The 16,903-nt window shown below is 38.2% G+C and overlaps 1 protein-coding gene across 5 annotated transcripts in view; it reads right to left on the reverse strand.

Moving 5' to 3' along the window:
- ROBO2 (roundabout guidance receptor 2) overlaps positions 1–16,903 on the reverse strand; it is a 400,731-nt gene that overhangs the window by 32,685 nt on the left and 351,143 nt on the right. For all 5 annotated transcript variants that reach the window (XM_031046916.2, XM_031046914.2, XM_034073045.1 and 2 more), the window contains exons 18-21: positions 15,764–15,806; positions 14,069–14,196; positions 9,193–9,474; positions 4,096–4,252 (exon numbers count right to left, since the gene is read on the reverse strand). In XM_031046916.2, the coding sequence (XP_030902776.2) occupies positions 4,096–4,252; positions 9,193–9,474; positions 14,069–14,196; positions 15,764–15,806 (610 nt within the window). The remainder of the gene's footprint in view (positions 1–4,095; positions 4,253–9,192; positions 9,475–14,068; positions 14,197–15,763; positions 15,807–16,903) is intronic.

Here is a 16,903-nt window from a genome sequence, read left to right on the forward strand (position 1 = left end):
AAGGCCTGTAGAAGACATCTTGTAATTATGGCTCATATCACTTTATATCTAGATATAACGATATAGAGTTACACAAACATATGTACACGTACAGAGGTACAAATAAATATTGAATCTTAACACTTGGCATTTAGGAGCTTTTGAGTGATTGATCATTACCACTTTTATGACACAGATATTTAAGAAAACATTCTGTTACATATCCAATTCCTTAGGAGACAATTAAGCTATGAATAACTCTAATTTGTCTTTCCTTGCAATATTAACTCATGACATTGCCAGCCAAGGTTGAAGGGACCATCCTAACTCATGCTGCTAAAAATGTACAGTGCAACAGTTCTGTCACTTACTTTTACTCTCTCAACCTCATGCTTTGGTATAATGGGTTCTTCTTTAAAAGGGGCAGGGCAGAAAGATACTCCCCAGTGTCTTTTCAGTAATGCATAAAAGAACTTTGGATGTGCTCGCCTTTTGACCCTGCTTGCTTCAAATCCCCAAATGTTCAGCTTGATAGTAAAAAGATTTCTTACTAAAAAGATTTCTCAGCAAAAAGATTCTGCACCATACCTTTACCTAGATTTTGTTTGAAGTGTTAAAGAGCCTAAGCCTGAAGTTCAGGACATTGAGAGTCAAGATTTCAGGTCCAAGAACCTTTGTCTTTATAATGTAAGATGGCTGAAAAGCCACCAATTCTAACCTACAATTTTCAAAGTGAAAAAAGATACCTTCAAGAAAAAGCCAGCAGCAGCTACACCTCATATAAATGATAGTTATTGAAACTTCCGGAACCAGCATAGTGAATATTGATCATATCCATGTTCTTTTTGGTTTTCTGAATATATAAACTTGGTAAAAATATAACTTTTTTCAAGTACTCATTAAAATCAAAGCACCTTAACTTCACTAGCGACCTCTGATTGTAATTTCGTTATAACTAAGTTCCTAAAAAAGTTCTGATTAACAAACATGACTATACTTCTAACAACTTTTATTCTATTCTCAGCACTTTTATTCTCTAGCAATATTTTGCTGTTAAAGAGCTTGTTTCATTACATTGGCATTTTTTTTTCTTCAAAATAGAAAACAGAGGTGATAGATAAGGGGCACATTCTGAAACAATTGTGTTTCATTACACAAAGAAAGCTTCCCTCTCCAGGCCTTGCCAAAAAGGAATTTTTAATGTAAAAGGTATTCTTTACTTTTTCTGGACATCCAGCAGCTAACATTCCATTTTAAGGTGTAATTAATAGAAAGAAACAAAAATAATAAATGATAACAGTATGGAGATTGCCTTTACTGGAGTTGGCTCAAACTCATACATATTATCAGTGAAAAAAATATAAATAGGTGATAATGAATAAGTAATAAGCATTTCCTTATTGTCAACTTTATAGATACAACCAAACAAAAGCATCTTTTCCAAAAAGGGAAAGAAAGGGAACATGCTTCCTGGGGAGCTACTAGAAGAAAAGAGAAGCTTCAAAGACTCTGCTGTATATACAACAGAAAATTAAGGAAAATAACAAGGAACAGGCACAGAGTTTCTAGAAGATCAGAGAAAAGCGGAATGTTTCACAGGAAAGAGAGTGCCAGGATAACAACAGTATAGACAGACTTTCTACAGAAAACCACGTTTTTTAAACTAGGAATTAAAGACATCCTAAAAGCTACCATATTAAATAAAATGACTGTTTGGACTAACATGTTCACTTTTCATTATGTGTGTTGCAGTTCATGTTAAAATGGAAGTGAAGGCAAGCATCAGTTCTTCTGGGGAGAAGACAATAGGGGTAACTAAGAGCGTATTTTTCTTCCCTGCTTATGCTTAAGTTAGGGAACTTTTTTTCAACTTGCTGCTGTTGGGGATTTTCTTTTACAGTTTATAAGTCAATAGGGCACCACTGCTAATTTCTAGTAAGCAAAAATAGGTGTCAAAATTGTTTAATTTATTTGGGATACTCATGCTAATGAAACTCACACTTGAATTCAAGAACACAGAAAAATAAGTTCTGTTTAGATGCCAACTTCCTTGTTTTATTGCTCTAAAAGTTCACCTTTCATATAATATAGTGAGAACTTTATTAAAGCCTTCAGTTTTCCTGACTGGAAGTTCATTTTTCAATTGTAATCTTCAATATAATTATATCAGCATGTGATTAATTCTTAAATTAAAGCACATTGAACTTGTCATACATAGTACACATCAAAGCAAATCAAGAAAACCAAAACAATTTACAAAATTTGCTAGCTTCTTTTTTTTACCCAATATGTCAAAAAGACAACATAATGAATGCAGTCTATGTTTCGGTTGATTTTAGCATGTTGAAAAACACAGAAACAAGATCAACCCCTGAATATCAAATGACCACTACTGTCGGACACATACTCAGGAAGTATGGGCATGGCAGACTCACTGGGTTCAGCAAAGCTGGTTGCAAATTACGGTACTTTAAGACTAATACTGTCTAATCTTCAATGGTCCTTTTTAATGTTTGGTAGAATGCACATTAGAAGGCCTTGTTACAACCACTATTAATGAGATATTATGAGAAAAAAAACCCACAAAAAAACCTAAGAAGAGTAATACAAAAGGTAGGAAAAATTAAGTCTGAATTGTTGGGAACCTGTAAGACTGGTGATTACCTTATCCTTAAATACACAGTGTTATCTTGGTGACCAACATCAATGCTTCCAGCTAAATAACAGACACTTTATGCAACAGAGGAGTCAAGCCCTAAGTCACAGGTCATTTCTCCAGAAGGTATCTCCTTTTGCCTTTTATGCTATTTCATTATCCTGAAAGAAAACCCAAGTTGTTTGACTTCTATAGCATAATTGTTTCAGTGAAAAGGCTGCACATGTGTTTTAAGTGATAAGGACAAATATTATAAGGCGAAATAATCTTAAATTTATTTTGTTTTTTTGCAACAGAATACAGAACACGATGATTACATGCACTTTTTGCCTTGAGATTTAAACAACACTTACAATCAGTAAGGTTATTCATTTTCCCTTATATTTGTTTTAAATTCTAACTCTAATACAGCCTGAATGGATCTTCATTTTAAAAGGAATTACACTGACTTACACAGGTAGTTATTATTCATATTGAGAGCTGAAAGACTTGGTACAAACTCAGATATTAATATTTAATTCTTCTAAGTTTCATTATAAAAATAGTAATGATCAATTCATGCTTCCAGAAGAGATAACACTTGAAATACTTTTACTCAGTAAAGCTATTACAATGACTTTTAAAACATGTGTTTCATCCTTAGGAAATACTGATTAATCCATGTATTTGAACAGGCAGAAATTTGTCCCTGACAGAACAATGAACAGAACAAGGTTCCAACAGAGATGACCACAGTAAACTATTCTTCTACATACTCTGATTTTACTCCAGATAACCTGGTATGTCATAATTTCACTTTATAAAAAAGCATCCCATAATCGTTCTCTGTGCAGGAAACGTCTCTTTCCTCTCAGTTAGTGCTTTTTGTGTAATTTTGTGTCCTTGAGAACAAGTTTAAGCTTGTTCAAGAAGTGTAAGGTTCCAGTTGTTTAACAGCTTATAGATAGCATGCCTTCCTCAACTGTGAAATTTCTTCTAAAGGCCAATGAGAAGGCTATTATCCACTGGTTGATCTTCTAAAATTAATCCAATTTTGTGTGTGTATGTGTGTGTTGTTTTATTAGCTCTAATATTTTTAGACATCAAAGTAGTCAAAAAATACATGGAACGAGATTATATCATCCTTACCCGCGCCGAGTCCCATCATGTGCAAGCAGTCCCAACAGAATGCAATTAAGCTACATGTGAGGCGAGATACTTCTCAGCATGAGTAAGCAGAGAAGCCCTACATGATGATGAAGCAAGGTCACTTCTATTTCCATCTTCAAGAGGAGCTATTCAAACATTCCTCCTCCGTAGCCTTGAATAAGTCTATAGGATTATAGGATAAGGCGCTCTTTCTCTTTTGTTAAACAAAACAGTATAATATTGTCACTATTGTCACTTAGGAAAATTTGAAGAAGAAGCCTCATTTCTGCAAACCACAGACTTTTCTTCAAAAGAAAAAGAAAAAAAATTACCCTGCTTCTTGCTGATCCACCCCATAGTGTTCCAGTTCTGTGCCTGGAAGTGGCTGCACGGGAGGGGGTGGGAGGGGAACACTGGCCCAGTTTGAACCATTATTTTTCTGGGGCTTGGCAGTATTTTTGTTCTTCTTCTTTTTCCCTCCTTTGCCACCTGCAAATCCAAAAGGAAAAGTAAAATGTTAAAGATATAACATGGGGAATAAAGCTAGTGATTTACATTTCTTTTAAAGAATTCTGATTCCAGATGGCATGCCCCAAAAAAGGAATATGTATTTATATCTCAGCAGAATTGGCATCAGTGTGCTAATGCTGCTAGAAGGTTATAAATACTAATAGTGGAATGGAAAAATATCCAGAATAATTGCTGAAGATGTCTTTTTAATACTCCATCCATTTGCACCACAGTAGTGTTGCACAACCAAGTAGTGCACAACAACCAAAAGACATTTTTTGCTGAATCAGAAACATATTTCCTGATTTATTCAAGTCTGTTTTATGACTTTTATTCACTGCTAGATTAAAATATAGTAGACCATAGGTAATTATTTCAAGTGTCAGAATTCAATGTGCTTCTAACACTGTTTTGCATAATCTCTTACTATGGAAAACACAGAGGTTAAGGACACCATTTAAAAAAGTTTGTCAGACTCATTCTTTCAGACAGAATGTCAAGTGTAAGTTTGTCAAAACAGAAAGAAACAGGGTTTTGCTGATAGGAATTTACTAAGTTCCATTTATAAAAACATCAGGAAGTCATCTGCAATGTTTTAGAATGGTCTTTTTCACAGGATTCACATATCTTGAGCACTACAGAGAAGAGGCATTATTTCAGATGTCCAACTCTAATGGAGGAAGCTAGTAGAAATGAAGTCAGCAATGCATTTATGCATTTTGCTTAAGCCCTTTTCTCTTCTATTAGCATCCTTGTACCCACTTCTCCCATTGAGACACTTCCATTTGTGGGAAAGTGATACAGAGAAAGCTCTTATCCCACTTGTTTCAGTTCTTTCATTTAGCACTGACTCCTCTTTCTTGTCAGGAATTCATTAAGAGGAAGAATGGCACAAGATTCTGAATCCCTTGACTGCTTGGAGTCCCATCTATTTATTGCCATTTTGTTGTGGTTTTCAAACCCTCTGTATTGTTGGCTGGAAAGATGGTTTGTCATATGCTTTTTCAGTGGGGTACCCAGCTGGCAGCCACTCATCACTTGCCTGTTGCAGAAAGCACAGTCTAATCCATCTTACCCACTAATGTATCTTGCTGATTTATATGGATCAGCCCAATAACCCTATGTAAAAAGTTCTCAACAGCAATGAATTAAAAAGGCCACAAATGGTTTGACAGGCAGGGTGACACTGTGCACTAGCAGGCAGCACAACTTGTGCCATGGCTCTAGCCATGGCATAGAGACATACAAAAGGAGGTACAATTCCAGCAGCAGATTGAACCACGTGTCACAGGACTTTTCATCTAAGAGGCAGTGGTTTTCTTCTGCTATGTCCAGATGTCAGCTGGACCAAAATAGGAACAAATAGAGATGGAAGAACAAGGTGATTCTGTGATTCAGAAGTAACCAAGACTTTTCTCATCACCTCCTATTCTGGCTGCCATGGACAGGCAGAGTCCAGCAAGGTTTCTAATCAGCCTGGCTGGCAGCACACTGAAAACAAGACTTTGCTTTCTACTACTCAATTCCAGACCAGAGCTCTTCCTTCCCTGTCTTGGAGTATTTAGTGTAAATCCAGCCAAGATCATGTCATTCACTGTGTGTGAACTGAGCTGATATTCCATTTATCAGGATGCAAGACAGGCTCTTTCCTCCTTTTTGTAGCCTGGCAGAAAGGGAAGCATTCTTGAAAAGGGAAAGAACATTTTGATCAATAGAAAAGACACCCCCGCAATGGTGGCAATGAAGGAACAAATGAACTAACTTTCTGGAGGGAAAATGAAGCTTTCAGAGCATAGGTGCGGTGGAAAGCAGAGTTAGCAGAACAGTATAAAAGAAGTATGCTAAGTGCAACTTGCAGGCCATACATAGGCCAATTCTGTAAAAGTCAGCAAGAGTAGGAGGAAGCAAGAGCTAAGGCAGGAGGGGCAGCTTTGGGAAGAAAGCATGTGCATAAGAGTGTGTGCCTGTATGTTGCAGGGGGATTTAAACTAGGAAAACTCAGAGAAGAGAAATGCAGAGATCAGCTGAGGTGCAGAGGAAGATTTTGGAAGTGTAGTGTCTTGGTAATCTTAGATGGGTCAAATGGAGGTTGGATGTGTGAAGTGCTTGTATGGAAACACTCGGATTTGGGGGGTTTTGGAGGGAAAGGTCAAAGACAACGGAGCCATTAGAAAGAGTGAAACTGAGAGCTGAGGAACTGTAGAGATGAAGAGGAAGAAAGGAACTCCAAGGTCATTACTGGTGGGGAAAGCAGCCTACACTGTACACTTGGGCAGGAGATTTCTCTTCTGTCCCCATGGGCAAAGTTACTCCACTGTCAGACTAGTGGAACAGACACCTAATACATAAAGCCTGATGTGTATCTGAAAACTGTTGCACTGAAGCCTTGTCTCCCCATAGCAATGATTCTTGATGTTTCAATGCCTCCATCTCCCCATAGCAATGATGCTTGATGTTTCAATGACTCCATCTCCCCATAGCAATGATGCTTGATGTTTCAATGTCTCCTCACACTGAAATTCAATTATGTTCTTTAAATCTCTAGATGAATCAGGCCCCAGAAAAAGAATTTGCCAGTCAGGCTGAAGATCATAGCACTGACATAAGCTGGGAGCTGTGCAAAGTACAGCCACAAAATTTCCCTGCCTCACAAAGCAGTTGATTTTTTAGCTATTTTCCATTCCACAGTGGGATAGGATTTCTCATTATATTCATTTGAGAGAGAGAGAGAGAAACTTAGTCGGCATAATAAGTAGTACTTAAGGTACTAACAAAGGAAGCGAGAGAACAATCCCTTCACCCTGATGGGGACTACATAATCAAAGCTGGTCTCTGACTCCAGTGATGCTCTAGTTGTCAGAATATTTGAAGCTCTCCCCCAGTTTCTCACGTATTACAGACATAATTAGCCTGTATTAAAGACATAATTAGCGGGCAAGGGAGAGCAAAATACTGACTCTGCAGTTCAATAGGCTGACACTCATCTGAGCATTGGGGCATCCAGATGTCAGCTGCTTTGATCACAACAGGATCTGGTCATACAAAAAGACGGGCTAACCTGAAGTTTCTGTATGTTGTTGGAAAATTTACTTAAAACTGAAAACACTACACAAAATATAATGTTTCCCTTGAAGTACTGGTTCAAAGTCCAGATTTTGATCAACTACTATTTTCCAATGAAATTATGTATTTTCTGAGAAAATTCTTAGGCAGCTGTAGCTGTCAACACATCTGATGTGTGACACTGCCCTCTGATAAGCGGCACATATGTACCTCAGCATATCAATTTCTGCATATCCATGCAGCCAGAGGAGCAAGCCCATTTCCTAAGCTACTTGCCAATACATCTCACAAACAAGGAACAAGAACCCTCCTTGAAGAATTGTCTGAACTTAGCTCCCAGATACCTCTCTGTCAATGCCACAAACCTATTTTTCAGTCTCACTTGAAACAGCTAATACTCTCTACGAGAACACAAGACCTGCAAACACCTTCGGCTATTTGAGTTATGTGCCGATGATTATATGCTTCTAATCTCAACATTCAATTTGAACAGACATTTAAATTGACATAAAGAAGCCATTTCTAGGACTGATCTGTTATGGTTAGGATTGTTCCAACTTATAGTAGAAATTCAGAAGGCTACAGATATAGTATGAATTTGAAATTTAAGTCACTTCAGCGCTCTCATATTTCACTTAAATGAAATAGCAGACTTGCATTTTAAGTGCTGGCTTTTCAGGTTTTGTCTTGAAAACAAAAAATGACATAGTGGTACATAAGCAAGAAGTAAGCAAAATTAAAGAAATGAAGAAAAGGTGTGTTTAAATATCATTTTCATTTAATCAAAATAATTCCAAAATCATTTTCATCTAATGAAAATGTGTCATGTTTCCAATATAAAATGCAGCACACATAAAATTTACATTTGGTTTCTATGCAGACTTGGCACAATTTTTGAAACCCCACTCATCTTGCAGGGCCCTACATTTATTTCTGAGCTGCTTCACTGAAAAACAGCGTTTTGAAACAGCTCGTGGGAGTGGGGAATCTGTTAACAACCCAACAAAAATATTCATCTCCTCATGAAGTTCAGTGTGGGAAGATCAATAAAGTGAGGATTGATGTGGAAATATAGTTGCTCCATGAACTGTGCTGTCAGGGAAGGGATGTGACAAGGCAAGGTTTGCAGTTGCACCAACAAGCAAGCTGGGTGGGAGGATTCTCCAATTATCTCCAAATAGGTTTTGCAAAAGGCTTTCTTTTCCAGTAGAGGCCAACGTGACGCTGCTTGCTGATGTTCCAGTGGGCTCGTGCCCACATTCCTACCCACAAAGAAGTGCGTGTGAGAGGTTTTCCACCTCCCTGGTGAGCTGCTGACCAAGACCCCTCCGTCCCTAACCCACCCACGGCAGTGGAACCAACCTGAGAGGCTGCCACTCCTTTCAGAGCTGTTGTGGGAGCTGGTGGTGCTGAAATCCTGTGACTGGTTGTGTGGTAATCTATTAGCCAATCCCTCAGCCACGCGGTAGTCAGGGATGTAAAGCAAGGCTAAGGGTTAAACGGCAAAGGTCACAGTGGCATCGTGTGATTAGTTGACAGCACAAGCACATGCAACACATGCAGTTAGCAAGTCAGATGTGGTGGGGCAGCAAGTTTAATTAATTTTCTTTTAAATGTATACCTATCCTAGCCTAACAGAAGGCAGATGGCTTGGTGATTAGCACAGGACAGAGACCGTTAAAAGCAGAGAACAATACACTTCGCGATTGTGTGAGGTTCAGCACACAATCTATGCATGCAAAGCATGTAAGCATTAGTTATGGTAAATATAAACAGCATCTCACATACTAAGAAGACTTTTCTAATTCATGCATAGGTGTATATATAAGGGCTCTGGAAAACAAGAGATTATTTACCATTGTTGCCTTTGCCTTGGTCTGGGAGAGAGTAACCGAACCCCATCAGGTCATTTTTTTGCTGAATTGAGCTTTTCCACTGAGGATCAGGTAAGTCGACAGCCAACTCATGGATGCTGTTGGAATGCAGTATCTGGGTGGTGGCATATGGTGTAGCTTGTGTTATTTGGCTGGAACTGTTGTAACTAGTTTTCGTGGTGAAGTCGATGCTGCTGTAAATGGCTCCATCAGAAAGCATAGTAGCGGTTTTATCTCCTTGCCCTGGCACTGGTGGCAGCACATCTGTGGTGAACATAGGGGAATGAAACAAATCATTGATGCACAGGAAGCCTGAAAGTATCAAGGTTTAAGATGAAAAATAAATGTGTCATTTTGCATGTTTGCATTTCAGCTGAGACAGGTCCATGAGCCAGCGAAGGGAAGATGATGTACAACCATCACCATACTATCAGCATCTGTGACAGGCCTACCACTTGTCCTTCACGTCTCGCTGCCTAAAACCATCTTTCTTTTCTTTTTTTCCCATACCTTCAACTGTGAAAGGGAAGTTTGGAATATTTCTCTCCTGAAGAATGTTTTCAATTGTTCACTCTATGTCAGAAGCAATGAAACTGTCTGGGCTTCAGGGAAATGATGAAAGGAGTGAATCTACAAACCACAGAGAAAACTTTCCTAGCAAATACATAGTAGAACTGTTAAATGAATACCAAAGCTCTCAAAGTAATTTTCTAAGGCCATCACCTTGACTTCCTTGAAGTTTTATGCATCAGCTTATCTAATTTTGTTTGTGACATTAGCTAGTATGTTTCTCCTTTTCAACAAAAGAAAACCCTGACAAAGGCAAGTTGCTCCCATTACATTTAAGAAAATCTAGGTTTTTTTGAGGGATTTAAGTGATTAGTCTCTTAAAATGGCAACGCAGTGTTGATAATGGAGAACAACTTGCTCAAGTACTCCAGTACGTTTACCTGGAAAACAGTACAGCATATTTAACTAAATATCTGTTGACTTTTCACATCTTTTGAATCCTATCACACACTGCAATTTATACCTTTAATCAGTTAGACTGGCAATCTCTCTCCTTACTAAACATTGTAGTGACCTTTGCTGGTGGAATACTAGATTTAGAAGCTGAGACTAGTGAAGTGTGAAGAATTTAATGATGACTGACATGATGCCCCAAGAAGAACCACAGCTCAGCAGATAACCCTTTTCTTGCTGTCTCAGAGGTCAATATATCAAATGGAACTTTTTTACAACTTATTTGAACTCTGAAAAGTTAAATCCATTTTGGACTTTACTTGTTAAAAAAATGCATCATTTATATGCCACTTGCTATTGACAGCTGAATGGCAGATACAGATTCCAGCCATTAGACCACACTTGAGATAATGTGTACTTCTATAGTGAGGATTCCCAGATGCAATTCTAGGCATCACAGACATTTTATATACCTTAAGTTCCAGAGAGAAAAAGATGATTCTTGAATCTAGACAAGAGTTTAGGTTCAGTTCCAGACTCAGATATGGGGTTTGTACCTTACGAAATACAGTTTTTCTCTCACTGTTTCAAGACTTTTCCAGCAATGAGATATGATATGGCCTCCCTCACACTGTTTTTTGGGAGATTTGGGTTGTTTTGTTTTTCCCTGGGATGAACATTTAGACCATGGAACTATTTTCTACTGCATTCAGATGTGCAATAACAAACATTTTAATATGGATCCTAATAACATCTGCAGTCTCAGGGCAACAACATATTATTAACAATAAATATGGCAATAACAAGTGCTCAGTAGAGAGAGTGCAGGAACAGATATTAAATTTGGGTCTATCATTATGATCTGGTTTTGCAGACAACAACAACAGGGAAATGGGCACAATCAAATATTTAAAATGCCTTAATTGTATTAACTTTTATCTGCAGATAAAATGTAAGTAAAAAAAAAAAATTACCATGAATGCAAACTACAGGCAATATTTCAAAATCAGGTTGCTACTATCTATCTACACTCACCCACTGTGCTTTCTAGGGCCAGCACACAATCATAATAGCATCTATGTGCAAATACAACATGTGCAGTCCTGTCTTTCTGCCATTTCATTTACAATATGAAGAGTTTTCCTTTCCACAACTGGTTTCATCAAAGTATAGTGGATTGAAGTTTAGTAAATAAATTCTGTTTGATGTATAAAATGAAGGAAGTCCAGCTCAAGATGTCCGTGTTGGCTTTGCAGACTCACAAGTGAAAACTAGCAAAATGTCTCATCTCTCAAGACATACATCTATCCTTATAAGTTTCAGGCAACTGAAGAGGTATCATCCCTATACAGTCATTTTAAAATGGAGAACTATACATTTACAAACACTTGAAAGGAAAGTTGCATAGCTTCCCACCAGCCAAGAACTTTCAGTCATTCCTACGAATAAGATGAGGTTCTCCAGACATTCTGGGAATTTCTAGTGCAACCACAGATTACTTTTTTAACCGCAAGGAAATGTACACACTAAGCACTCAAAGAACTATTAAAGTGCTATTTTACAAAGAGCCATAATCACCTAGTAAAAAATCAAGTGTGATTTTCCCACCAAGTCATCATAGCAAAATAACCCACACTGAACATTTCAGACCAAAGATGAAGAAACATTTCCCACTGGACGCTTTCCCAAAAACTCCAAAATCCACCTTGCTTTGTAACTCTCGAAATAAATGAAATAGTGCTGAAGGACTTCCTGAGGAAAAGTCTTTCTTCCTCCCTCCTGAGATGTAGTACCATTCTGTGTGGCCTTGTGCAACTCCAAACCCAACCTGTGCGTCCTACTCATAGCCTTGCTCTCAAATGCCTATCTAGGACACAACTTATTTCATTCTTAAAGGCAATGTTAGATCTGCCTGCCTCAGTTTCTGAGTTTCAAGAGTGACTGATTGCCACCTTACTGTTTTCAGAATTCTTAGAGACTTTTTATATTTTCACAAACCCTTTAACAAGTAAAGGTCCAAGTCCTATCTACGCAGTTAATTCATGTTAAGAGATGTCTGACTTGTGATGCATCTTTAATGAAGAAGAGTCCAAACTCAGCTGCTGAAACAGATATGGAAAAGTGGTCCCAAACCAGCCAGAATAAAAGTATGAGCTTAACTGTAAAGATGACGGGTGGAATTAAGCTGCTGAATTTCAAGATATAACTGTTGCATCACTTGGACAAATTTGGATCTATGCCTCATCCACATTGAAGCCAAAACCCTTAAGACATGCTTCTAATTTCAGTTGTATAAAGCCAAATGCTAAAAGAAAAATGGTAATTTTTCTGTATTATGTGAGCTTAAGAAAAGATGGAAAAGTACTGAAGGGTTTTATTTTCAAGATATTCACAAGAAAGAAGGTAGAAATTCAGTTGCCTTCTCAGTATTATATAAAGTTTTGCTTACTTTAAAATATTTTTGTAAGACAAGCTTTACAACATTTTTATATGGAAAATAAATCTAGAGTGTTTTGTTATAATTTGAAGTCACAGTACTCAAACCACAGGCAAGAAGTTTTGTATGGGAACATATAACCAATGTGAGAGATGGTTTTCAGAAGCAGATTCTGGTACAGTTCAAACGTGAATTCTTTTCACATTTATCAGCTTGACGGTTTTATAGATTTTTTGCATTTTAATGTATTTTTGATATATAAAGTTGTCCTGACTTTTGTTTACTTATTTATGGCTTAGAAATATTTCTATACTCATTTACATTAGGAACTCTTGTTGTGAATACCACTATGGAGAGCTAACGGTGTTACAACATCACAGAAACCAAGGAAGTAGGAGAGATGTGAAGATTACTATCACTTTTAGAAATCCCAACCACACATCTTGAAATTCCCATCTAAGTAAAATGCTTGAAAGAAAATAACCCCTCTAAAGATTCATCACCTTAATCATTACCTCATCTCCCCAACAGGCTTCTCTCATTTCAAAATGGAAATAAAACCCTAAAAAATCTAAATGGTTCCCCTCTTTGTGTATTTTTCCTCCAATAAGAAGGAAAGTTTCTGAAGATTTTTGAAACCTTCTTCATGGCTTATGATTGAGATTGAGAGCAGTCCCTCACCAGGAGGAGGATGGGTAAGCTGACAGCAACAATGTTCTTCTGTCCTCCTGAAGAAGCATCCTTCCTGCATCCCCTGAGGAGTTCTCTGCTGTTACAGCCATCCTCTATCCCTGACTACATTGCCCTGCATGCAGATTGCTCATCTTCACATAAGAGGTAATGAGTCTGAGCAAAAAATACATTTCTCTTGAGATAATAAGCAGACCCTGTCTCACCACTGTGGGGTAGATTACAAATTAGACCTACATTTTAAAGAAGTAGAAAGAAACAAAGCTTTCTAAACTCAATTTTAAATCAAATTGTGAGTCAAACATAGAAATAACTATAATGATGTAAATATTACACAGTGTTTATCATAGGTATTAATTAACAGAAGGAGAAGAGAAGGCTCCAGGAAGACCTTACAGTAACCTTCCAATACCTTAAGGAGGCCTGCAAGAAACCTGGAAAGGGACTTTTTACAAGGGCCTGTAGTGATAGGACAAGGGGGAGTGGCTTTAAGCTGAAAGACAATAGATTTTTATTAGATATTAGGAAGAAATTCTTCACTGTGAGGGTAGTGAGACATTGGAACATGTTGCCCTGAGAAGCTGTGGCTTTCCCATCCCTGGAAGTGTTCAAGGGTTGGATGGGGCTTGGAGCAATCTGGTCCAGTGGATGGTGGCCCTGCCCGTGGCAGTGGGGTTGGAACTAGATGCTCTTTAAGGTCCCTTCCAAGCCAAATCAGTCTATGATTCTATTGTGCACTATACCGTGAATTAATTAAAGGAAACCTACCTCCACGACCGAAATTGCCAAGATCATTGGGTCCACTAGTGCTGTTGTTTACCGGCAGACTTGTGGCAGGCCAAGAGTCTGCAAGCCAAGGATAACTGGGGTCACTTGCATTCAACAGACCTGGTCGACTGAAGCAGAATAGAAAAAAAAAGATATACATACAAATATATATAGACACACTTAAAAAAATCAAAGTATCTGTGAGACAACCAGTGACTGAAGAGACTGTATCACTGTTCTCCTAACACTGTAGGTAAAAGACAGTTTAGGAGACTTCCATCCCTTTCAAATTAAAATTGTGTAGCCTTTGATGATTTAAAGACCTTGAGCAGTTAATTAAGGTTATATACAAATCAACTTTGTCAGTAGAAGTGGGACTAGGCATCTGTTGTGATTCTGCCAGAATCCAAATGAACTCCGTTGTCTGTGTGAAACAGGGGTTAGGCAGCACCATCATGGGATCCTACACCAGGGCTGCAGGATAAATTATCGCCTCAAGGGAGCCATCACTCAAACTGATTGCTCCGTATCAGCCATTTCCAGGACTTTGGGCTACTATTTCTTCTTCCCCTTGCATCCCAAATGTATGGCTGTCATCCGCAGGCTGGTAAGTCTTTCTTTGAGCACTCTTGGACAGTTTAGAGGCAAACAGGTTTGAGCAGGATAAATAGAAAATCCACAGCTCTCTTTAAGTGCCACTACTGCATGGCTTTTATATCCCTGTAATTCCCAGCTTTGAGAGCAGTATTAAACAGGGAGTCTGTTGAAAGAGAAGGTACACTTGGGCCATAAAGCACCATGTCTTGCTCACTCTAGGATAAACAGCCAGAAATTTAGCAAGGCAGGTGGATTGTTTGCATTTGTATTTAACAGGGAAAACAGTAATTTCCTACAGACGTCCCCTTCCCCTAAATGAAAAGAAAACCCTGTCTACACTTTTGCAGCGTTTCCAGGTTATTAATGCACTCATGAAGTTGGAGCAACATCTCTGATCATTGTACGTTATAGACCCCTGCCTGGTACAATCCCTAAGAGAAACATCGGTTTCTATGACAACGGCAATAAGAAGACCCAGCCGCCTTCTTGCCACATCTACTCGCTCTCATTAGGCCTAATCTCTTTTTGCTAAAATATTGATTAAACAGGAGATTGGAAGTTATTACCAGGGCCTAATTACAATCTCCATATTGGCAAAGGGAAAACAGATGAGGATATATGGGCCTGTTATCAACTTTTATCAATTTCAGTTGAGTAGCCAAAGTTGTAGAATCCAGTCCTATCAATCTACAGCCTATTCATCATCCATGAATCATTTATTTTGTGATCGATTAAGTGTAATTGTTCACTCACAGCAATTTAAGGGGAGCCAATAAGGAGTCTTAAACAACAGCAACTTCATTTGCTAATGTCTAATTAATGCAATAAACATCCCAGTAACAAATGAACACATTCCTTGTGATATTTACTACTCATTTCTTCCAGGGCATCTGGGAGATATGAAACATCTGGGCTTGAATCCTCCAAAGTGCACAGCAGATAGGTCATTAAACCTTGTGTTAAGCTATTGAACTCCTCCTAGTGTTGTCAGTTTTCCCAATGATCGGTTATGACCCAAGTGCATCACCTATAACATTTTTCAGATCCCTAATTTTAACAATTAACACAATGGAAAGACCTTTATACAAAGAAACGTACCTTCCATTGCTCATTAGTCCTCCATCTCCTCTTTGGAAAGTGACTGTGTTTTGGTTGGAAAAACGAAACAAACGAACATACATACACACACGCACACACATATAAGACAGGGAAAATTAATTAGTAATAATTAAAAGTAACAATTCAAACTGCTCAGTGTCCAAGATTGGAGGCCTCTTGGCATCATCACATAACATAGTACAGAAATGGTAAGAAAAGCATCAAACACATGAGGATTACAATTTGGTTTGGATTTCACTGCACGTTATTGATTAACATCAATTTGCTCTGTAGCTTGCAAGGCAAAGCTGATGCCTGGGCAAAAGGCCTGAATTTACCACAGGCCCCTTCATATGACTTTGCTTTGCAAGATTGAGCCATGTGATGAAATTGTTTTCTTGGCATGCTTTTCTTCAGTACATAATGACATTGCACCAGTGAGTTAATATCGTGTCGTAATGCAGTAATATAATGTCACCACACAAATATGCCATTTCCCAGGACAAATACAAAGAGGTGGCAGCTCTATTAGAGCTGAAGGGGTGAAAAAAAGCATGGAGCTGCACTGTTTCCATTAGAAGTATAGTATAAGAACCAGCACCCACACATAAATGCATATATGCCAATATCACTGGAAAAAAAAAATGTGTTTCCAGTCTTGCCATGGAGGATGCCAAGGACATATTCAGAGTGAGACAATTACTTTTATGGCTCCATTCATGGGTGTTTGAAAAACAACAGCCTATCCCTTATCTTTCTTATTAACAGGATTACATTTCAGGGCAATATAGGTAAACCCACATTACTGGTGAGATGCTAATTGACAACATTTGATGCTCCTTTTTGAAGCACTGGCAAACATTTTGAATCAAGGCCAACAGACTACTCTCATTCTCAGTGGCAATATCCCATTATTTATTGTCAGGCACAGATAAGGCAGACTATTAAATTATATCAGTGTCCTGGACCCCTGCAGCCTTACAGGCCACTGACAAGCTGAGGGTTTGAATTTCAGAGAGGAATGGAAAAGTCTGTGGCCAGTTTAATTTCAGATTGGCTTCAGTTAGGAAATACTATTTGCCTTTGTAACACAGACATTCCAATCATTAAATTATAGCTCCCAGAGTATTTGCAAGATTT

This window comes from Melopsittacus undulatus, chromosome 2 (assembly GCF_012275295.1).
Source record: "Melopsittacus undulatus isolate bMelUnd1 chromosome 2, bMelUnd1.mat.Z, whole genome shotgun sequence".
Lineage (NCBI taxonomy): Eukaryota > Metazoa > Chordata > Aves > Psittaciformes > Psittaculidae > Melopsittacus > Melopsittacus undulatus.